At 37.5% G+C, this 25,013-nt stretch overlaps 1 protein-coding gene across 4 annotated transcripts in view; it reads left to right on the plus strand.

Moving 5' to 3' along the window:
* The window catches only part of YWHAZ (tyrosine 3-monooxygenase/tryptophan 5-monooxygenase activation protein zeta), a 35,048-nt gene extending 10,281 nt beyond the window's left edge, over positions 1–24,767 (plus strand). For 3 of the 4 annotated variants that reach the window (XM_019973801.2, XM_070802838.1, XM_070802839.1), the window contains exons 3-6: positions 16,899–17,022; positions 17,784–17,947; positions 18,029–18,124; positions 22,366–24,767. In XM_019973801.2, coding sequence (XP_019829360.1) covers positions 16,899–17,022; positions 17,784–17,947; positions 18,029–18,124; positions 22,366–22,425 — 444 coding nt within the window. In that variant the 3' untranslated portion in view covers positions 22,426–24,767. Of the gene's footprint in view, positions 1–8,290; positions 8,355–16,898; positions 17,023–17,783; positions 17,948–18,028; positions 18,125–22,365 lie in introns of all 4 variants that reach the window. The other variant, XM_070802840.1, reaches the window with a different exon arrangement.
* The last annotated feature ends 246 nt before the right edge of the window (positions 24,768–25,013 follow it).

A 25,013-nucleotide genomic window follows, 5' to 3' on the forward strand; every position in this document is an offset into this window, starting at 1 on the left:
ACGTGACCTAATTTTAATGGACAGAAGCTAAGTTATAAACTTTATATTGCTAGTGGTGGTCATTCACTTGAACTTATCTTTACTGTTCTTTTCCCAGTTCTGTGCTGCATACAGATAGCTCTTTCTCTTATCTTTTTATAAAACAAAAAGAATTCCTTCTGTGCCTTTGGCTCTTGTTTGGTCTTCTTGTCCCTGATACAAGCCATTGCCAATTTCCATCTTTGTGGCCTGAGGGTTTCTTTACTCTGATTGGTACAAAAGTAATTGTGGTTTCAGACAGTGAATTTTAAATAACTATAACTAGGTTCAAACACATCTTTATTAATCAAAATAGGAACCATTACAACCAACACATTTCTGCCAACAGAGGAAAGTTTTTGTTTATTCCTATAGCTTAAAAATCTGCTTCATTATTCGATGAACTCTTGGAAAGCTTTTTCTGCCTCCTGCTGGTCATGGAAATGTTTCTCCTGCAAAAAGTTGTCAAGATGCTTTGAAGAAATGATAGTTGGTGAGAGTTCAGGTGAATATGGTGGACGAGGCAAAACGTAGTAGTCATAGCCCAATTTATTCAACCTTTAAAGTGTTGGTTGTGCGACATTGGGTCGGTCGGGTGTTACTGTGGAGAAGAATTGGGCCCATTCTATTGATCAGTGCCGGCTGCAGGCGTGGCAGTTTTTGATGCATCTCATTGATTCCTGAGCAGACTTCTCAGATATGATGGTCTTGCTGGGATTCAGAGAACTGTAGTGTATCACACCAGCAGCAGACCACCAAACAATGACCGTAACCTTTTTTGGTGCAAATTTGTCTTTGGGAGGTGCTTTGGAGCTTTTTCTCAGTCTAGCCACTGATGTAGTTGTCATTGGTTGTCATAAAATCTACTTTTTGTTGCACGTCACTATCAGATGAAAAAATGATTCATTTAGAATAAGAGAAGACAACACTTCAAAACGACGACTTTTTGATTTTCGGTCAGCTCATGAGGCACCCACTTACTGAGCTTTTTCACCTTTCCAGTTTGCTTCAAATCTCGAACGACTGTAGGATGGTGGATGTTGAGTTCTTGAGCAACTTCCTATGCAGTTGTAAGGGGATCAGCTTCAATGACTGGCCATTACCCTCCTCATCTTCACGGCTCTCACGTCCTGTGTAAAATTGCTTGACCCGCTGGTGCACTGTACCTTTGTTAGCAGTTTCTGGGCCAAATGCACTGTTGTCAGTTGTCTCTGCTCCTTTACCACCCATTTTGAACTTGAATTTAAAAATCGCTGTAATTTGCTTTTTGTCTAACATTTCTGCAGTCTAAAATAGTAATGTCATTAGCAAAAAAAAAAAAAAAAACATAAAGCAAGAAATGCGCATGAATATAATGTATAAAATAACCACATTTACTTTAAGAATGTATTCAGTACCAAAGTTCCAACAATGCAAAGCTGCAACTACTTTTGCACCAAATAACTCTTTAATCTTGATGTCTAAGTTGTTTTTGAGTTTAGGGTTGGCTCTATTCCTTTATTCCCCTTAAAAGCAGGACCATTGACATTTGTATTTAATTTGTAAAACACACTGCAGGAATATGATATACTTAATATTTAGATGGCACAAGTTTGAATTTGGCTTGGGAAAAATGGCATGCTTAGCCACCACATTCTTATCAGTTACCATTGTACTAAGTACGTTTCTTTGCAACAGGTCGTTCTCCATTTTATTCTCTAGTGAGCATTTCCCTGTAATAACGAAAAACTTGTATCTGTAAAAATTGCTATACAATTGCAGTTTGTCATTGATGACAGTTTTGCATTTTCTGTTAACATATCACATAAGTAGTAGTGTGCTATAAAATAGTTTTATATCTTGGCAGATTTCACTAATTTTATTCTGTTGACATTCGTTTGCTATAGTATGGGTCTTGGGGACAGCAGAGCATGGATGAAATATAGTTGACATGTTAGCAGTGTGGTTCTGTTGATGACACGTTCATGTTTGTTTTTATTGGAATAGATTAGTAAAAGAGTTTACCATATAATCTTTTTCTTAGTTTCTTGCAACAGAATTTGTGAGCTTTCTTTTGTTCTCCTCCAAATAAAAATATGGTTATAACAGATGACAAAGAAAGAACATAAAGATAGTCCAAATGTCAATTTATAGAGTTAAATAAGTCAAGCTAAGACTTGGTCCGAATGGTTGACTTATATGCATGTTCATTCTTTTAAAACCAGGAGCCCCAGGAATGCCCAATTTTTGTAGTATAGGGATTTGACTGACTTGAATTGGCTTAACGAGTTGGACAACATTAGAGAAGTTAGAAATGTTTTAGTGGAAGTTAACTTCTGTCTTGCAAACAAGTTGGGGGATCTAGGAGTTCTTTCAAATTAACAGTATTACCAAGGAACCCAGTGGTGAGTTGAATGTTTCTCATCCAGGTGATTAAATATAAGTGTGTTTCTGAGATAGACCTGCTTCTCTTGTTGATTCAAGACTTGTGAATTGTCAGATCATAATTATTTTTGCTTCTTAAAACACACATTAAAAACCGTTGCCCAGAATTTCAAAGGAATACTTGAACTACATTGAACCCGGGGGCACTTGGTAAATATCCTACTCAAAACACATTACCTTCAAAATGTTATTCTGGGAAATGGACAGTTGAGGACATTGATTTATGTAGGTAAGTTGTAGTTTACTTAGAACAGGGAAGTTCTCAAGTCAATAATTTGATGAGTATTTTTCTGTTGTGTTGAGAATAGATGTTTATGACATCAGAAGAATCATGCTCTTGTAATGACCTTTCCTTTCAGTTTCCTCTGATAGTTTCCACCTGATGAGACAGCATTATCATCAAACTTAATTGGATCATAAGGATAAGACTTGAAGAATAATCTTGTGTAACATTTCTAAAAATGTAAACTGCTGCTTCACTTTAAAAGGGTGACATAGCCTAGCACAGTCTACATAGACCTTGGTGGTTTGAATTTTCTTTAATTCATTTTTTATGACTTCGGGCAAGTGTTTCATATCTGTGACTCTTGTTTCCACATATTCAAAATGGAAATGATAATAGCATCTACCTGTAGGGTATTTTATGTAGAGTTAATACATCTCTGTGTTGATATTAAATAGCAAATAATACTGCTTACCTTCTCTGATAGCACTTTTGTGCTTCTTTGTTATCACTGCATTGAGGCTTTGTTTATTGGATATTAAATTTAAGAGAAAGTTAATAAGTTTAATATTTATTGATTACCTGCTATTTTATAAGCTGTGTGCTATAAAGAAAAACATAAATATAAAAAGTCTCTACTCAACACTGTCCGATAGTGGGATGTTGCTGTATTAACACGGGGAGCCCAGCCTGCACTCTGATGACCTAGGGGGTGGGATGGGGGAGGGGAGGGAGGCCCACCGGGGAGGGGATATATGTATGGTTATGGCTGATTGACGTTGCCCTACGGCAGAAACCAACAAACGTTAAAAAGTAAAATTAAAAAATAATACTAACCGGGAAAAAAGCCTCTGTTCATAAAAAATCTCAGCAACCCAGAGGGGAAAGTGCTGTGTTGGTCAAATTCAGAAGAACTGGTCTTCAGCCTTCTATTTTAAAAGTGGCTGATAAAATCTGGTCCCACTAGGGAGCTGTACATAATATACAACGTGCATGTGCAAGTTTTAAAAACACTATAAAAAATGAGTTTTTTTTTTTTTTAAATCATCCTTTGTGATGGAAATACTGGGAAATGGAGCTTTGACTGGTGAGAAACTTCAGCCCACATCAACATTAATGCCAGCTCTGAAAAGGGCTCTGGGGAAGGGGAGAAGGAAAACCCCCTAGTGTCCGTTTTAGCAGTTACCAATCAATACTCAGTAAGTTCTTTTTGGTATGTTTTACCATCTTAATTTTTAGGAGGTACATTTTGAATCTGGCATTATCAAATTTCTTGTTGATATGCTAAAACTTATATGGTGCAGATTTACCGGTTCTTACTAATGGAAAATGCATTCAGTTAAGTGACTGGTCAGAGTCCTGTATAATTCCATCCTTGAAGTTAAGCAACTCTGCCCATTCATAGCAGTGTGACCTTATCATTCACAGAACACCTAAAATCTTACTTTGTGCCAACATTGCACAGAAAGTCAAAAAGTGTACAGATACCAGCGTAATCATTTCATGTGTGCGTGCGTGAGTGTGTGTGTGTGTGTGTGTGTGTGTGTCTGTGTTAGTTGCTTCAACATATCTGACTCTTTGCAACTGCATGGTCTATCCATGGAATTCTCCAGGCAAGATTACTGGAGTGGGTAGCCATTCCCTTCTTCAGGGGAATCTTCCTGACCCAGAGATCAAACCTCGGTATTCTGCATTGCAGGCCCATTCTTTACCAGCTGAACTACCAGGGGAGCCCCAAATCAGTTCTTGACACCACCTAATTCTCTAGCAGTTTTGGTGGAGCACTTTTGGAAGCAACTGATGAAGTTGTAATTGAAAAGAAAGCAATCCAGCCACAAGAGGGAGTAAGAATAATTTCCAAATTGATGGGCCTTTTATCTCAACAAAAATAGCCGCTTTCTTTTCACTCTCTTTCCCCAAAGTGAAAGTTTGGGGAAATTCTCTGTGCACAAGGGAATTGTGCAATACCAGAATTTTGACCTTCTACATTGTGCTGTTGAAATAAATTTCATATTGAGGATATTTAAAATGACATTTGTGGGGCTTCTGAGTTTTTAAATTGAATAATAAATTGGGAGGTGAATTTTATTGAATCAGTGGATTTTAGGCTTAAAGGAGCATCTGCCCTACCTGTTTTTTTCATTTTCATAGATCAAGATGCTGAAGCACAACAAGATGTCTAGTTGCTTGACTTGAATGTGTGTTTGTTAATCTAGGAGAGATCCAGTTGCATTTAATTTGCAGAGAGTGACCACTTTTTGTTTCATTGGAATTTCACGTATTTGAATTGTTTGATGAGTTGGATAATTAGAGAAGTTAGAAGTGTGTTTTTAGTGAAGGTTTAATCCCATCTTGCAAACTGGGAAGAATAACATTTTCATTAAATGTGATGGCTTTAGTTTTAGACTGCATTTTTAGAGTTTTATACTTGAAAATAACAGGAATCACACTTGAACGCCTTGTGCTTCAAGTTCTTGGCACCTTTTAACCATCGACATTTTTTATGCTTGATTGGTATAAATGTGTAATATCTATATCCTGATCTCTTTTTCTTTGTTGTGTTCATGGAAGAGGGCTGTGATAGTACAATCTAAAAGAGAGGAATGGGTTGTGGAAGCTTGGTCTTTTCAGTGTACACATATGTAGTGAGGTCAAGTCAAAGGAGATGCTTCCCCAGCTGTTTTCAAATTGTGGTTCATAAATGTCTCTTAGAAGTTGATTATTTTGCTTTGAAATTCTGGGACTATTTACTATTTGCTTGGTGATTTTTTTTTTTTTTAATGTATATTTACATTAATGGAAATTAAAGTGTGACCAATTAGGTGGAATATAGTCTGAAACGAAGTGGGAACCTCGTCTCCACCCCTCATATTTTTATTTACAAATACATCACTAGTTTTCGTATTATCTCCTAAACACAAGTTTTACCAGCCCAATAAGGAAATTTGAAAAACCCAGATGAGCATGAAAACGGTATAAGGTTGGAGAGCAGAACTCAATGATAATCTTCCAGAAAAAGAATCCTAGTAGGAAGATTTCCTCTTTAAAACTTGTGTATAATAATTGTAATATTAAATAACCAAAAGGGAAAGTACCCTCTTCTCCCATACGGTAATTAAACGGTCTCTTCTAGCTTGTTATAATTTTGACTTTTTATTTTGAAATAATTTCAAATGTTCCCATATATCCTTTACCTGGTTCTCTTAATGATCAAAATCAATAAATTAATAATGGATAAAATAAATTTATGTAACCCATAGCACTTACAGAGTGTACCACTGTAATTGTCTAATTCTGGTCTGGAATTCAGTCCAGAATCACAGTTTGTCTTGTCTCCTTACTCTTCTTTAATCTGGATCAGTTTTCCAGTCTTTGCCTTTTTATGTATTTGCCACTTTTTTCAAGAGTTCTGGCGGGTTTCTTTTTTTGGTAAACTAATCCTCGGTTTGGATTCATCTGGTGATTTTCTCATGAGTAAATTCAGATTGTGCATTTTGGGGAAAAATTCCTGGGAATGACACTATGCCTTCCTTGGTGTATCATATTAGGATACATGTGCTGTTCTTGTTACCAAACCATTATTTTTAGGACATTATATTTTCAAATTTAAACAGCAGTGAGACTTCTGAAAATATCCTATAGTATAAAAGTACCAATTAAAAATTTTTTAAGATAGATGGGCCCCATAAATATGATTTTTTTAATCAATGAAAAGTGAAAGTGAAGTTGCTCAGTTGTGTCCGACTCTTTGGGATCCCATGGACTATATAGCCTGCCAGGCTCCCCTGTCTGTGGGATTCTCCAGGCAAGAATACTGGAGTGGGTTGCCATTTCCTCCAGGAGATCTTCCCAACCCAGGGATTGAACCTGGGTCTCCCGAATTGTAGGCAGATGCTTTTGATAGTCCCTCAATCATGTCGAATTCTTTGTGACCCCATGGACTGTGGCCCGCCAGGCTCCTCTGTCCATGGAATTCTCCAGGCAAGAAGAGTGGGTTACCATTCCCTTCTCCAGGGGATCTTCCTGACCCAGGGATTGAACCTGGGTCTCCCGCATTGCAGGCAGATTCTTTACCATCTGAGCCACATAGAACTAAATATAGTTTGCCAAAGTGCTAATGTCATTTTATAATAATTGGATTACTTTTTTGAAAGGGGAAGATATCCCAGCTCTATAACTTGTACTTTCAAAATTTATTTTCAGTAATTGGCTTCATGTATTCTAATTTACAGGCTTCCCTTGTGGCTCAGCTGGTAAATCCTGCAATGCAGGAGACCTGGGTTCAATCCCTGGGTTGGGAAGCTCCCCTGGAGAAGGGAAAGACTACCCACTCCAGTATTCTGACCTGGAGAATTCCATGGACTGTATAGTCCATGGGGTCACAAAGAGTCAGACATGACTGAGCAACTTTCACTTCACTTCACTTCATTCTAATTGATAAGCCATATCATAGCCTATAGCCCAGTGATATGAGTGCTTCATGGCAGATGGTCATTCTTCAGAGCTGTAGTAAACACTTAAAAAAATTAGTGAATACCCATTATAGTCAATATAATGTCTGATTCTCATTTAATAAAGAAAGGAAGAATGTTGGGTTGGGAAGTGTTCAGTGCATTAGAGAAACTTTCCTGGGATGAAATTTGGAAAGAAGGTTTTGAAAAGAATGCTGTTAATAAAATACAGTAGACTGAATGAGGGGGTGTATCATGGTTTTCTATCTGAAACTCCTATTTGCTCTTGGTGGCAGAGTTTTACTACCAAAATCTAGGTGTTCTGACTTCCAAACAGATTTACTTCACCTTACTGCCTCAGACTATTGTCCCACCCTGTCTCTGGTGAATTTTTGTTGTTTTGTCTTCCTTAGTTGCCCGCTCTAGAGTCATTACATAGAACCTAGAGCTTATCCAAGGGTCCTGAAAGCATATAGGATGTGCCTAGCTTGCCCTTTGGCTGCTATTTCTGAATATATGTGCTTAGAACAGCAACCAGACACCTGTCATTTTTGAACAATTCTAGGTCTTTAATGGAAAAGGAAATGGCAGCCCACTCCAGTACTCTTGCCTGGAAAATGCCATGGACTGAGGAGACTGATAGGCTACAGTCCGTAGGGTTGTAAAGAGTCGGACACGACTGAGCGACTTGACTTTATTGACTTTAGGTCTTTAAAGAAACAGAACGTTTTTCTTCTTGGAGCAAAATATTAATTATCTAACCTTCAATATCATCTTCAGTAATTTCCATCACATTTTACCTAAACTATTTAGAAGTTTGGGAAGATGATGAGCTTTTGATAGTCAAGATTGTTCTAAGTTTCCTCTGTTATATTTAAATGAGGCTGTTAAAATAGCATGTTAATTTGGCCTTGGGATTTGATGTTTGAGTGCCTAATATGTGCAAAACGTGTGTCTTTAAGGAGCCTGTAAGCAGGTTGAGAATAGATATATGAAAAGTTGAAGGTGCAAAATCATAATTAAAATTTACTTTATATTGTTCTGAATAACGGATGTTGTAGAGCATAGGATATAAAGTTAAAAAATTAAACTCTCCCTACATCATCCCAGTTCCTCAGAGGTAATCTCTAACAGTCTCTCTCTCTCTTTTTTTTTTTATCCTGGGAACTTACAGTGCCTGTGCAAACAGTTCTGTCCTTGAAGAATATATACAAGTAGGATCATATAAAAACTGTTCTGTAAGTTGTATCCACACACACAACACTTTGATTATGTTTTATGCTTCATTCCAATTGGCACACAACTTCTTTTTAATGTCAGTGTAGTGTTTTATGAGTGTAACATTATGTAGTTAGTCCATTGTTGATATTGGCAGAAATTAGTGTATTGCTGAGAATTAGCTTGAGGGAGAACATACCTTTCAGTTCAGTTCAGTCGCTCAGAGCGTGGTATATTGAAAGGTGGATGGTTCAGATTGCTTTAAGTCAGTCAGCAGTTCTTAAAAGTGATCTGTGGACCCTGGGAGTCCTGTTAGGGGAGATTCATGAAGTCGCACCTATTTTCCAGTATCTCTTACAGATGAGAAACCTGAGGCCCAGAGAAATTCCAGAACTTTGTCAAGCTGACATAGCTAGTAAGCAGTGTTTCCATAGCTGGTGCCCTTTACATGTTTGCTGTAAAAAGAATAAGTACTAATGGAAAATGTTTGCTTTATCTTTTGTACATTGATATAATTTAATCCTATGTTTTAAATGAAAGGGTTTTTTGTGCATTATTTCACCACTCTTACTAGATAAACAAATTTTTGATGACTGAACCCAAAGTAGAGTACTAAAATTGAGAGTGAAGTTGCTCAGTCGTGTCCGACTCTTTGCGACCCCATGGATTGTAGCCTACCAGGTTCCACCATCCATGGGAACCCATCCAAGAATACTGGAGTGGGTTGCCATTTCCTTCTCCAGGAGATCTTCCCTCCCCAGGGATTGAACCCGGGTCTCCTGTGTTGTAAGCAGACGCTTTACCGTCTGAGTCACCAGGGAGCACACTAAAGCAGATTTTTGAATGTCAAGATCCCCAGGCCTTAAATTTACATCTGAGTAGAGTATGCCTACTCTGTCAGGAGCTGTGACGGGTGCTTTCCTGTTTATATTAATACTCATTTAGAGAAATGGCAACCCACTCCAGTGTTCTTGACTGGAGAATCCCAGGGACGGCAGGGCCTGGTGGGCTGCTGCCTATGGGGTCGTACAGAGTCGGACATGACTGAAGTGACTTAGCAGCAGCAGCAGCAGCTGCCCTTTAAAGTAGATTTTCATTGTAATCAATTTGTATGTTTTTTATTAAAAGATAAATCATTGTATAAAATTGAATTTCGTTTAATTCTTTTATAGATGAGAAAATTAAGGCTCTGAGAGATTAACTTGCCTGAGATCTCAAAATTAATGATGAGACAGGGATATAAGTTTGCCTGATTTTAGTTTATATTGTTTCTATTACCCCAAACTGTTGCTCCAAGAAATGCTTGGATGCCCAGAAATTAGGGCCTTGCCACCACCAGGTCAGCTGCAGTTTTGGTGTTTTAGGGTATTCTCTAGTCTTGATTGTTCCTAAAGAGTTGATGTTTTACTCTTAATTTCAGTCTGTAGTCAGATTGAAGGACAGTGAGAGAGAGAGGTATATCATTAGAATAGAGGTGGATTTTTACTTCACAAACCTTTTATTAGAAATACTTGACCATAGTTAGGATTAAATGTTTATTGTAGTGGTGGCAGGTTGAACCTTAAGAAGGGCAGTCAGAACTAGATAACCTGTCAGTTTATGAGGTTCCTTAGTATTAATACACTCCCAAAGTCAAAGCATTGACCTTCTTTGGATCAATACATGTATTAGAAACTATTGTTTATATATTCTGCCTTGGGTAGTTTAACTTGGAGGCAGAAATCGTTACTTTACCCCATATATCTTAAGTGTTTTTACAACCTAAGAAGTTAATTGTACTTGATGCTGTAAAGAAGAAAAATCTTTTAACTCTAAAATCTCAAACCCTACGTAATTTGTCTGTTGATGAGATTAAGGTTCAGCAACCTCTCCAGAATTACATCATGTATTTAGCTTGGATTATGAACCATTTACAGAGACATTTCAGGTGTGGGTTTTATTCTTCCAATCCCGTTATTGAGATGACTACTGCATAAAGTCAGAACATGCATTAACTCTAATTTAGCGAATTGATTTTAGGTATTTTTTAAATGACCATGATTATCTTTAAAAGACAGTAGCTATCATCAAAAACAGATTTTTTTTTAAGTGCTTGAGTAACTACTGTGAATCTGAATCAGATTCTGTTTCAGCGAGGTCTCTTGTGTGTTCACATGGTACCCGGTCCAGTGTGTGAGTGCACGATGTGAAAGTTTGTGTTTGACACGAAACTCCTTTCCTGTTGTAAATTACATTTAGATTAGAAGGTCAATGTACTGTGTTACATGGAGAATTTTACAAGTGAAAGGTACATTAGTAGTCAGCCTGACCTTCGTTTTATAAGTAGAAACTGTGGCACCTTGTTTGCGTCTTTCCTTGTATAATGCTGTGTCTCCTTTTAAATTCAGATTGTCACAGTGTCCCAGGTGTCATCACCTTCATTGTACTACTACCCGTGAATGAAACATAGGAGGTTGTATTGTATACCTAGTGCAGGGTATTCTCGTTTATGTATGTTTTGAAAATAGCTATTAGTTCTTTCCTCTTTGTTTTCTGTTCTCCAATTTTTGTCACTGCTGCTTTCTAAGAAGTGCAACTTCCTTTTTTTTCCTTTTGTTTTTATTCCCATCATGGTCTTGTCCCTTCGATCATGCTTTTCTCCTCTGGCTTTTAAATCTGGAAAATTGAACATTGATTTCTCTTTGTTCAGTCTGATAAATTAACATACTTAAATCACCTCTAGTTAACTTAAAAGGCAGTGGCACCCCACTCCAGTACTCTTGCCTGGAAAATCCCATGGATGGAGGAGTCTGGAAGGCTAAGGGTCAGACACGACTGAGCGACTTCACTTTCACTTTTCACTTTCATGCATCGAAGAAGGAAATGGCAACCCACCCCAGTGTTCTTGCCTGGAGAATCCCAGGGACGGGGGAGCCTGGTGGGCTGCTGTCTGTGGGGTCGCACAGAGTTGGACACGACTGAAGTGACTTAGCAGCAGCAGCAGCAGTGAATTCTATATCTTCCATATCTCAGAGTTGAATGAAACCACATCTGATTGATGAATCTCTGAAAAATAGTCATTTGCTCCTTTAAAGTTTCTGTAAGAAGAGTAGAACTTGCTGTCTAGTGAGATGACCTATTCCAAATTTGTTTCATAAGTTTTCTCATACTGAGCAGAAATCTGTCTCTGCCTAAATTTAGTTTTGTCTTCTGGAGCCATTCATGTCATATTTTTTTCAGTTTTCGTGACTGTTTCTAGTTTCATCAACATTTTTGCTTGCTTTCCTGGATACCCTCCAGTTTGTCAAAGCCTGTCTAGATATTTTGGGGTGGGGCGTTTGACATCTTAGTTCCCCCACCAAGGATCAAATCCTTGTCCCCTGCAGTGGAAGAGTGGAGTCTTAACCACTGGACTGGCAGTGAAGTCTCTGTTTTTAAAGGAACAATATACTTTTAAGATTTGGTCTCATCAACACGGTGTAGAGCTAAAACATCATCCTTAACTTTGATTTCTAATTACTATCTCTGAATCATGTTCTGCTTCTTAGTAGGCAGAGAAAATGCAGAATAATGTAGAACAGGTCATATTGCCTCGTTGGAGTTGTACCTTTACAACTTAGTTGTAGTTTTGAGCACGTACGCTGCTGGGCCCTGTTTGTTGTCTTCTATGAGATGGGGCTAATTGTAGTTTGTGCCTCAGAGGTAAGGTTATAGAAGGATCAATTAATCCATATAAAGTGCTTAATTTAAGTGTTAAAATGCCATTTATTACTGAAGTGATGTTTTTATTTTCTCAATTGTCTATTGCTGCATAACAAACCGATAAAAACTGAAACAGTGGTTTTAGTTCTTTTTCATGACTCTGGCTTGTCCGGATTCTTTTGGACAGTTTTTCACATGGTGTTGGCTGTAGTCGTTCATTGCTGTCTTGAGCTGGGTCTGAAGTACCCGTGTGGCTTCACTAAACATGTCTCATGACTGGAGCTGACTTGACCTTGCTCTCTAGCAGGATAGTTTGTTGTTGTTTTTTTTTTAACACTAGCTTAGGGCTCAGAGAGAGAAATAGGGGAAGCTGCTAGTCCTCATATGGGTTAGGTCTGGAACTGGAATAGGAGTCATCTTTATCACTGTTTGGTTAAAGTTAATCAACAAAGTTAACCCTGACTCAGGAGCATGGTGGAGGCCATCTCTGGAGTCAGTCTACCACCGTTCTGTTCTTTCACAGTTAGCCTTTTTAACCAAATTTAATCTTTAATCCAGTGTTTCTTGCTTTTTTTGTTTAAATCCTAATGGTTTTTACCTTTATGTCATCAAAAGATTTTAAGTTTGTCATGTATCCCTGTCTCAGCTTTTATTTTTAACAGCTTTACTGAGGTATAAGTGACACAAAAACTCTGTTTATTTAATGGATACAGAGTGATGAGTTTGCTTTTTCAGCTTTTTGTAGTCAGCATTTTATCAGAAACATTCACCACCGTGTTGACACTTGGTCCTTTTGGTCTATCGTTAGGCCAGTAAGCAGCCTGACTTTTGCCTTTTGTTACTTGTAGGTTCCAGTTCCGTTCAGTTCAGTCGCTCAGTCAAGTCCGACTCTTTGTGACCCCATGGACTGCAGCACGCCAGGCCTCCCTGTCCATCACCAAATCCCGGAGTTTACCCAAACTCGTGTCCATGGAGTTGGTGATGCCATCCAACTATCTCATCCTGTGTCATCCCCTTCTCCTCCTGCCCCCAATCCCTCCCAGCATCAGGGTCTTTTCAAATGAGTCAGTTCTTTGCATGAGGTGGCCAAAGTATTGGAGTTTCAGCTTCAACATCAGTCCTTCCAATAAATACTCAGGACTGATCTCCTTTAGGATGTCCTGGTTGGATCTCCTTGCAGTCCAAGGGACTCTCAAGAGTCTTCTCCAACACCACAGTTCAAAAGCATCAATTCTTCGGCGCTCAGCCTTCTTCACAGTCCAACTCTCACATCTATACATGACCACAGGAAAAACCATAGCCTTGACTAGATGAACCTTTGTTGGCAAAGTAATGTCTCTGCTTTTGAATATGCTATCTAAGTTGGTCATAACTTTCCCTCCAAGGAGTAAGCGTCTTTTAATTTCATGGCTGCAGTCACCATCTGCAGTGATTTTGGAGCTCCCCAAAATAGTCTGACACTGTTTCCACTGTTTCCTCATCTATTTCCCATGAAGTGAGGGGACCGGATGCCATGATCTTCGTTTTCTGCATGTTGAGCTTTAAGCCAGCTTTTTCACTCTCTACTTTCACTTGCATCAAGAGGCTCTTTAGTTCTTCTTTGCTTTCTGCCATAAGGGTGGTGTCATCTGCATATCTGAGGTTATTGATATTTCTCCCAGCAATCTTGATTCCGGCTTTTGCTTCATCCAGCCCAGCGTTTCTCATGATGTACTCTGCATATAAGTTAAATAAGCAGGGTGACAATATACAGCCTTGATGTCTTCTTTTCCTATTTGGAACCAGTCTGTTGTTCCATGTCCAGTTCTAACTGTTGCTTCCTGACCTGCATAAAGATTTCTCAAGAGGCAGGTCAGATGGTCTGGTATTCCCATCTCTTTCAGAATTTTCCACAGTTTGTTGTGATCCACACAGTCAAAGGCTTTGGCATAGTCAGTAAAGCAGAAATAGATGTTTTTCTGGAACTCTTGCTTTTTCGATGATCCAGCGGATGTTGGCAATTTGATCTCTGGTTCCTCTGGCTTGGAGAATTTTGAGCATTACTTTATTAGCATGTGAGATGAGTGCATCCGGTTAATAGCTTTAAAAAGTAGTTTTTGTTGTGATTGTTTTAATCAGATGTTATGGATAAATTCAGTGTTCACCTTGGAGGAAGAGGTACTTAATTGCTAATTGAAAAATTCTCAGTGTGAGTTACCCTAATGTAAAACAGTAGTTTTTAGAGAGAGAGAAGCTACCACCCATAAAAGATGGGTTACAAATTCTTAGGACATTTATTGACACCTTGCCTAAGTAACTTCTCTAAGTTTGTATACTTATTTTAAATGATTTACCCTTAACTAACTGCACATGTTTGTGTCCTTCATCTTTACAGATACACAGTGGGTTAGATAAAAGTCACTGAAAAGTAGGACACGTCCAGGCTGTGTTAATCCTTAGTTTCTATAGTGCCTTCCCTGCTTGACATTTTATCCTTGTTCTGTCTTGCTCACTGTTTTCAGTGCCTCACACAGTGATATTTAAGTTTTGGAGAATAAGTAATGTTTAAAAAAATTTTTTTGAAGCAGTAAAATGTGAATTAGAAATACCTAGATAGAGAACTGATGTCATGGTTAGGCCTTTACTTGTCACTTCTTTCATTTGGAGATATTCTTTGTATAATCTTAAATTTACATAAATGAGCTAAAGAGCAGTTCACAATTGAATAATATACAGAGCCTTCTTTAAATTTATATGTGTGTGTTTTTTTTCTGCTGTTTAAAGTTATTTGTGAATTCTGGTTAATCGCAATACATGTTTTCTTTAGTTAGACTTCATAGCATAACCTTTAGCTTAGCCAGTCAGAAGTGGAATTGATCCTTCCAGCTGTGGAGTGCCATGGTCTAAACCTAGACTGACTCCAAAGCCATTATGCTATATGGTCTCCCATAGTTGAATGAATGCATTTTGTATTAAGATATAAAACTTGAAAAGGCCTGGGCATTTAATTTTAAAACCACTATATTAAATGGAATGTTCTTATGCTGTTGAGGCAGATCCTCAAAGACCAGCCCTAATGTTCACAGTGTTCATGCCTCAAAAGAGAATGATGGTGTCTAAGAGACAAAACGGCAGAAGTTTGAATTCTGCTGAGTCTTCGTAGGCATTCCTCCTTCAGAGAAGGCAGTGGTGCTCCAAACCCAGAGGGTTCCTTTATTTCTAGTCTGGTTGAGGTTTCACACTGTGTGTGTACCCTCAGTTGTGTCGAACTCTTTGTGGCTTCATGGACTGTAGTCCGCCAGGCTTCTCTATCCTTGAGAGTTTCCAGGGAAGAATACTGGAGTGGGTTGCTGTTTCCTTACTCCAGGGGATCTTCTCCACCCGAGGATCAAACCCACATCTCCTGCATTTATCGGCAGGTGCATTCTTTACCGTTAGCACCACCTAGGAAGCCTTAAGACTTAACTGAATGAAGGAATGAATGACAGAACACTTCTGCAGCTGAGGGATGACAGCTTGGGTGTCCTGTAGTAAGAATTGTGTTACCTAACCAAAGTGCTCTTCTGATTTCAGGCTAACTAATAATCACAGGAAACATTGTTTCAGGTTGAATTCTGTCACCTCCAACCTTTTCCTGTAATGCATTGCAACCTGGTCCTACTGCCATCTTGAAACCTACCCAATTCATTTGAGTATATGTAGTTTTAAGTTGTAGGAAGGGGAGAGAAGCTAGGTTAAAGCTTACTCACCCACTCACCGTTTGGAACATGATAATGGGATAAACATAAAAAGTTAGAGTTACTGTTTTAAAGCATTTTTCAAACTGTTTGGCATATAAGGAAGTGCTGTATAGACTAAACCACTGGGCAACTATAAGAATAGAAACCAAGAATTAAATACCCTTATTCCTTGTAAAGATTGAGACTTGTTTGGGGCTAAGCCCAGTTGAAAATTGACTTTGATTTGTAGAGTATATTTAATAGGAAGTGGAGAATTTTTAAAAACAGTAAACATTTTGCCTAATTCTACTACTGGAATATTATCTTTCTCCTCCTTAAAAAAAAAATCACTAGTTTATTGTGCCTTAATCCCCCTAATACAGTGAAGTCATGTTTTTCTGAAATCATTTGTAGAATGTAATTATTAGCATGTTTGGATTTAATTAGATTGTTATAGTTTTGAACAGAATTATGTAGGGTGAAGTTTTACTTGTTTGAGGTGATTGGTAAATGTATTTCTTATTAGCTGAGAATCACTTTAATGAACTAAAGGTTTACTCTTCAGATCTTAAATTCTCATACTCCTACCAGTTTCTTAATTTAGATAGGAAAAATAGAACTTTTACTTCGAACAGCTTTTTACCTTAGAAGGTATTACTTTAATTGTAGTCTTATAAATGAAGTTCTGTTCTGCTTCCTCTGTCATGGAGTCTGGTAGTGTCTATTATATTAACAGTTTCTGCTTAAGTCATATAGCTTCATAGTCTCAAAAGGTTAATTTCTGTCTTCTTTCCATTTTAGTGTCATGACTACCTTGAAACCGAAAAGTTTGCCAGTTTGTTAAATATGTATTAATAAAACATAATAACACATAATAATAAAGTCTTATCAACTTTCATGCTTTCACATTCATTGAAACATTCAGTCTTTATCAGCATGTAAAGTAATAAGCACTATGAGGGAAAGGCCAGTATTCAAATTAGCCTTAAATAGTAAGCTGAACACTAATTTCAAATTTTAAGTATTGCTGTCACAAATTTATGACCCTTCTACTTTCAAAAGTAGTATTATTGGCAATGACTGGGTATTAAAATTTTATCACTTAAGTTGTGGTGTGTGTTTTGGAAATGAAGATTCTTTCAATTTTATTTTAGTCTTATTATGACTGTTTCTTTTCTCCCCAAGTCTCTTTTGGAAAAGTTCTTGATCCCCAACGCTTCACAAGCAGAGAGCAAAGTCTTCTATTTGAAAATGAAAGGAGACTACTACCGCTACTTGGCTGAGGTTGCAGCTGGTGATGACAAGAAAGGTACGCTGCCTCAGCCTGTCTGCAGGCTGCCTCAGCCTGTCTGCTGGATGTTACAAAGTAACAGAGGCCAGAGGTGGTCTCTTCTGTTGTTTGAAGAGCAGCAAATGGACTCTGCTCACTCTTCCTTGCTCTTTCTCCCCTTTCCTCTCTGTTTCTCTCTCTTCCCCCAGTCCCTGTCCCTTCCCTTCTTTTTTTCCTTTTTCCTGAGACTGTACAGTTGACTCTTGAAGAACACAGATTGAGCTGCACAGATCCATTTACACAGGGATTTTTTTTCTGTAAATATTATAGTACTACATTGTACAAGGTTGGACGTGATGGGCCAGCTATAAAATTATACTCAGATTTTCAGCTGCGTGAACAGTTGGTATCCATCCCTGAGCCCCGTGTTGTTCAAGGGTCAGCTGTATACCTACTGCCTAGTAATTGCTTTCGTAAAATGTATGATTGCTCACAAGTCAATTTTATGTATAGGAATGTTTCCTCACAATTTTAAGACATAGTAATTACAGCATAACTGTAGAGCAGTACAGACTAATTAAAAATTATACTGAGATGGTTACAGAGTTGTTTTGTCTTGACGTTGATCAGTGACTAGAGTAGGTTTCTAGGAGAAGCTTATTTTTTTAAATTTAGGAGCCAGTTTTAAGTTGCAGCAGCTTAGTATTTCAGAATTTATTACTGGATGAGTAAAGATTTGGTTCGAGGGATGAAAACAAAGTACTTTTCATTGATACATTTTGGTGCCTTTTATTATCCAGGGATTGTGGATCAGTCACAGCAAGCATACCAAGAAGCTTTTGAAATCAGCAAAAAGGAAATGCAACCAACACATCCTATCAGACTGGGTCTGGCCCTTAACTTCTCTGTGTTCTATTATGAGATTCTGAACTCCCCTGAGAAAGCCTGCTCTCTTGCAAAGACAGTATGTATTTTTTACCTGTTAGGTGGAAATTCAGTAGTTGTCATTATTTGAGCACTGAAATGTGTTTTTTTTTGGTCACAGGCATTTGATGAAGCCATTGCTGAACTTGATACATTAAGTGAAGAGTCATACAAAGACAGCACGCTAATAATGCAGTTACTGAGAGATAACTTGACAGTAAGTACCTAACAGCACTGTGAATGGTTAATTAATAATGAAGAGATTATAGGTGCATTTCTGTTTTATTGTACTTCCAGATATTGTGGTTTTTACAAATTGAAGGCTTGTTGAAACTCTGTTGAGCAGGGTTCTCTGCCCATCTCATGTCTCTGGGTCACATTTTGGTAATTTTCAGTGATTCAGACCTTCCAAAAAGATTTCAGTGGCTAAAGGCTCAATTGATGATGAACTTTTTTTTAGCAGTAAAGTATTTTTTAAGAAGGTATGTACATTGGATTTTTTAAACACATAATACATGCTTAATAGACTGTAGTATGGTGTCAATATAACTTTTATATGTACTGGAAACAAATTTATATGACTCATTTTGATTTCTGCTTTACTGTGGTGATATAAAATTGAACTCTTAGTATCTCTGAAGTGTGCTTATATATGTTTTATAGACTACGACAGGAATATTTCTAGTCCTTTTTTTTTGTTTTTAATGTAAGATCCTATCTGCTTTAAAAACTGAAGAAAACCATCTTACAGAAGCTGAAATATTAGACCAGGGACTAAAAATGTGCCCTTTACTAGTTACATATTTATTAAAAATTCAGGTTTTTAAAATAATTTTGTAATTCATGGTTTTGGACTTTCAGCTATAAGGCCATTTTATTTTTCATTTCAATGCAAATAATTCTGTTCCTTCCATTTTTAGTCACAGGAGAATTTTGCTTCTAGTTTCAAAAGTGTGCTTAAGTTATCTTTGAAGTCCATTAAAAATGATGACCCTAAAGTTGCCTCTGTATTCATGTAGGGCTTCTCTGGTGTGGATCAGAGGTAAAGAATCCACCTGCCAGTGCAGGAGACATACAGGTTCGATTCCTGGAGAAGGAAATAGCAACCCACTCCATTGTTCTTGCATGGGAAATAACATAGACAGAGGAGCCTGGCGGGCTGCAGTCAATGGGAGTATAAAAGAGTTGGACATGACTTAGCAACTAAACAGCAACAGTATTTATGTAGCTAGGGGTAGGGCATTAATAACTTTAGTTATAAAATTTCAGATACAATTTCAGATACTCTGCATAGACTGACATCTGTTTTGTCTAGTCTCTTAGGGAAAAAAAAATGACTTACTGTGGCAGGTCATGATAACCCTTTTTGGTATACTGTAGACCAAGGTCCCCAACCCCTGGTCCATAGACTGGTACTGGTCCGTGGCCTGTTAAGAACTGGGCTGCACAGCAGGAGGTGAGTGGTGTGGGCAAGTGAGTGAAGCTTCATCTGTTTTTACAGCCTGAGCTCCACTTACTGTCAGATCAGCAGTGACTTAGATTCTCATTCAGTTCAGTTCAGTCACTCAGTCATGTCCGACTCTTTGCCACCCCGTGAACCGCAGCACGCCAGGCCTACCTGTCCGTCACCAACTCCTGGAGTTTACCCAAACCCATGTCCATGAGGTTGGTGATGCCATCCAACCATCTTATCCTCTGTCGTCCCCTTCTCCCACCTTCAATCTTTCCCAGCATTAGGGTCTTTTCAAATGAGTCAGTTCTTTGCATCATGTGACCAAAGTATTGGATCTTCAGCTTCAACATCAGTCCTTCCAATGAACACCCAGGACTGACTTCCTTTGGGATGGCCTGGTTGGATCTCTTGCAGTCCAAGGGACTCTCAAGAGTCTTCTCCAACACCACAGTTCAAAAGCATCATTCTTCTGCACTCAGCTTTCTTTATAGTCCAACTCTCACATCCATACATGACTACTGGATAAACCATAGCCTTGACTAGACGAACCTTTGTTGACAAAGTAATGTCTCTGGTTTTTAATATGCTGTCTAGATTCTCATAGGAGCACAATAAATGTAATACATTTAAATCTTCCCCAAAACATCTCTTGCCCCTGGTCCATGGAAAAATTGTCTTCTACTAAATTGATCCTTGGTGCCAAAGGTTGAGGCCTGCTGCTGTAGACTGAAAAACATTAAAACCACAATGCCAATATCACACTGAGAAAGTACACAGTTAATTCCTTAATAGTAAATTTCTTGCATTCAGTTATCACTTGTTTTTTTTGTATTGTCTTTGTTGTATATTGTCTCCTCCCCCCAATAGTGTTTTTTACTTGCATTGAGATCCAAATAGTCTACATATTGCAGTTAGTTGATATGTCTCTTTGGGCCCATGGGTTTTCATGTTCTTCACATAGATACTAAATTTGAAGTTACGAGGCTTGAGTGAAAAGTGTTAAGGATCTGTCATGTGCCAGATAAAGAGCTAGGAGTGAAGATTATAGTTTAGTGCTACTGGTTTTTTATTAGCTTTAGGTCCTTTTCTTTTGGGGACTGTACATCATTATATACATCATCAGCTTTATTTTATCTAGTCCATTGCGAATTTTCTGAACCAATTTATATATTCTAGTGTTGAATGTTCTCAGCAGTTTTTTGAACAATATTGTATAGTTGTTATTAAACACTGAAAGTTATTTTAGAAAGTGTACTTTAGGGCTTCCTATACACTTGGAAGGTTATTATTTTCAAGAGGGTATGCTATAGTCCATTTTAAAGAGCGAATAATTTTATGTACATTAAATGAAAGAAGTACTGCAGTTTGTTAGCTAATTTTTCATATTTTTCTGGTTTGAAATGATGAGGTACTTCTAAAAGGTAGAATTTGAGACCCAATCACTAGTGAATTGTATTGTCAGCACTTTTTGAGAAGGCCTGATCTGAAATATATACTTGCAGCTGAATTTTGATATCGGTATAGCTTGAAGAGCATACAACAGCTGAGTAAGAAGAAAACCCAAGGTTCAGATTCTGACTTAGTCACTATTATGTGCCTTCTCTGAGCCCTGGTCGTATCGCCTGTTACCATTATAGGGTTGATTGTCCACTCACTCACATGTCAAGCAAAGACATATTTGTTGAAACTAGTATTTGAGTCTGAATCCAGTTGACAAATACTGTCAACACATAACCCTGGGAAGAGAAACACCTTTTATCCAATTTTTCATGTTTCTGTGAAAAATACAAGGATCCTTGAAAGTTAGAAGTGGAAAGATAATGTTGAAGGATAATTTTGTCTTACAAGACTCCCAGTTTAATAAAAGCAGTACAGACTTCTAGAGATCATTCAGCTAACTGTATGATTGTTCAAAGAGTCTCCTTTCCAGGCCAGAAATATATTTGATTAATAAAACTAATGGGTAATTTGGGGGACAGAAAAACATTAAGGTTCCCCTTGCTTTGTTTTCCAGTATGAAGCAGTATAGAATTTCAAAGGTCATCTTGAAGTAGTCGTTCTATAATTACCTCTAAAAATCATTGTAGGGTGGTAAGACTTAGAAAAACTGTTGATATTTGAAGCAGCTGAGATAATTTTAAAAATCATCTTTTTAACCTGATGAAAAGCTGTAATAATCTAAAAATCAATAGGCTTCATAGTCCTACCAGTTTGAGACAGTTCAGTTTTTACCTCTTGTAAGATTTGGTTCTGACCATACTGTTTTGTGTTTAACTATATATTTTGAATCAGACAGATTCACAAAAGGTATGTTTTCCTAAACAAAATGTTAGTAAAGTTAAATTGTATTTTAGTCCAGACTTGCTCCTGACTCTTGAATGTCATAGAGTGTGGGACTCTCTTTAGAGTGGAAGTCTAAAGCTACGAGGGGGACGTAGTCAAGTCAGCCTGAGCTCCTTGAGCATGGGCCGAGTTGAGGGTTATGGTTTAGTTGCACTGAACTTACACACTGCAGCCTTTGAAGACAGTCTATAATCTGATAGCTATTGATGTTTAGAATTGGCATTTCTATGATTTCATCTACTTTTTCTTTACCTTCTATGAATAGCCAAGCATTTCCTTAATCTGATTTTGTTATTTAAAGACAACTCTGGTATGTATTTACTGTGCTGGAAGAATGATTAGGTAGGAAATAAATGTGTTATATTCAGGTGTTTTTTAAAATTTATTAAAGTATAGTTCATTTACAATGTATTAATTTCTACTGTATAGCAAAGTGATTCAATTACACATATACACATTTTTTTCTTATTACTTTCTATTATGGTTTAATCACAGGGTATTGGATAGTTTCCTGGAGGTGTTTTATATCTTGAGGCTATTTTCAGTGCTGCTATTTTTTAAGCCTTCCAATAATTGTGCTTACATTCTGGTACCTTGGAGTATATGATAAAAAATTTTCAAGCTGAAATATACTAAAAATTCTTTCTTTCTTTTTTAACTAGTTGTGGACATCGGATACCCAAGGAGACGAAGCTGAAGCAGGAGAAGGAGGGGAAAATTAACCTGCCTTCCAACTTTTGTCTGCCTCATTCTAAAATTTACACAGTAGACCATTTGTCATCCATGCTGTCCCACAAATAGTTTTTTGTTTACGATTTATGACAGGTTTATGTTACTTCTATTTGAATTTCTATATTTCCCATGTGGTTTTTATGTTTAATATTAGGGGAGTAGAGCCAGTTAACATTTAGGGAGTTATCTGTTTTCATCTTGAGGTGGCCAATATGGGGATGTGGAATTTTTATACAAGTTATAAATGTTTGGCATAGTACTTTTGGTACATTGTGGCTTCACAAGGGCCAGTGTTAAAACTGCTTCCATGTCTAAGCAAAGAAAACTGCCTGCATATTGGTATGTCCTGGTGGGGAATAAAAGGGATAATTGGTTCCAATCACAGGTGTAGTTGTGGGTACTTTTTAGGTTTGGAGCATTTACAAAGCTGTAGTAGAAATGGATATCCCATGGATATTGCATGTTAAACCATGTGTTATCTGTGGAATACTCAGACTCAGTGTGCACACTGTTGACTGCAGCTATAGAAGTGTTCCTTTAGTTGTGACCCAATTTACTCTGGATAAGGGCAGAAACGGTTCACATTCCATTATTTGTAAAGTTACCTGCTGTTTGCTTTCATTATTTTTGCTACACTCATTTTATTTGTATTTAAATGTTTTAGGCAACCTAAGAACAAATGTACAAGTAAAGATGCAGTAAAAATGAATTGCTTGATATTCATTACTTCATGTATATCAAGCACAGCAGTAAAACAAAAACCCATGTATTTAACTTTTTTTAGTTTTTTTTTGTTTTGTTTTTTTTTTTGCTTTTGTGATTTTTTTTTTTTTTTTTTTTTTGATACTTGCCTAACATGCATGTGCTGTAAAAAATAGTTAACAGGGAAATAACTTGAGATGATGGCTAGCTTTGTTTAATGTCTTATGAGATTTTCATGAACAATCCAAGCATAATTGTTAAGAACACGTGTATTAAGTTCATGTAAGTGGAATAAAAGTTTTATGAATGGACTTTTCAACTACTTTCTCTACAGCTTTTCATGTAAATTAGTCTTTTGGTTCTGAAACTTCTCTAAAGAAAATTGTACATTTTTGGAAATTTATTCCTTATTCCCTCTTGGCAGCTAATGGGCTTTTACCAAGTTTGAATACAAAGTTTGTCATAACGGTAAAATACTACTAAGATAACTACTACTGTTCCCAACCATGTCCTATACTCCCTCCTCCCCCTGAAAATTTTTTTCAGAGACGGGGAGTTGATTGAAAAAAGTAATGTTATTCCATTTAAAATTTTGGTATATGGCATTTTCTAACTTAGGAAGCCACAGTGTTCTTGGCCCATCATGACATTGGGTAGCATTAACTGTAAGTTTTGTGCTTCCAAATCACTTTTGTTTTTAAGAATTTCTTGGTATTCTTTAGCCTGTCTTCAGTTTTGATCCTTTCTTCTTTCTATTTGTCAGGTGCACAGGATTACCTTTTTTAGCCTCTGTCTTGTCACCAACCATTCCTACTTGGTGGCCATGTACTTGGGGAAAAGGCCGCATGATCTTTCTGGCTCCACTCAATGTCTAAGGACACCCTGCTTCCTTTGCTTGCATCCCACAGACTATTTCCCTCTTCCTATTCACTGCAGCTAATCTCTCCTGAGTTGATGAGATTGTGTTATCTCCCTATACACCCTACCCTATCCTGAATGGTCTGTCATTGTCTTTGCCTTTAAATTCCTTCCCCTTCCTCTCTTTAAATAATGATGGGGCTAAGTAATACCCAAAGCTCACCCTACCAACTATTTCCTCAGTACCTTGCAGAAAACACCAAACAAAAATAACCATTTTAAAAGAGGTGTATTTTTTTTTTTTTTTTCCTTCTAGAATGTAAGCTCCTCAAGAGCAGGGACAATGTTTTCTGTATGTTCTATTGTGCCTAGTACACTGTAAATGCTCAATAAATACTGATGATGGGAGGCAGTGAGTCTTGATGATAAGGGTGAGAAACTGAAATCCCAAATACTGTTTTGTTGTTTGTTTTATTATGACCTCAGATTAAATTGGGAATTAGCCCTCTGGGACAACTATCCCAAATCTTACATTCAAATAAAAGTGCAATGGAGGCCTTGGGGTCTTTCTTTCAAGGAGTAAGAGATCTCTTATGCATTTGGGACAACTCAATAATGCATCTTCACTCACAGCTCTTTTCTTTTTCTGTTAATTTCTGCTGACCGCCAGGCCAAGGACATGAAATCTTTTTATAGCTACAGGGAATGAAGCTAGACTGAGGAGATGGATCTTATTCACGTAAATTATAAATAAAATCTAAAGCTTGTCTCATTTGCCTACTTATGTGCCTCAGTCATCTGCTAAGCTAGTTTGATTCTGAAATTGTCATAAAATGTCATTAATATTAGCTGTTAATGTTTTTGCATAGTAGTGCCCAGTAGATGAAGATTTCAACCTGAGATTTTTTTTTTTTTGCCTTGAGATCCGAATAATAAATTTTTATAACATTTCTTAAATTGCCCCCAATTCAGGCTTCATGTCTGTTTCTGTCAACATTCCCAGGAATTTGGAGACCTC

The sequence above is a fragment of the Bos indicus genome, chromosome 14 (genome assembly GCF_029378745.1).
Source record: "Bos indicus isolate NIAB-ARS_2022 breed Sahiwal x Tharparkar chromosome 14, NIAB-ARS_B.indTharparkar_mat_pri_1.0, whole genome shotgun sequence".
Classification (NCBI taxonomy): Eukaryota; Metazoa; Chordata; class Mammalia; order Artiodactyla; family Bovidae; genus Bos; species Bos indicus.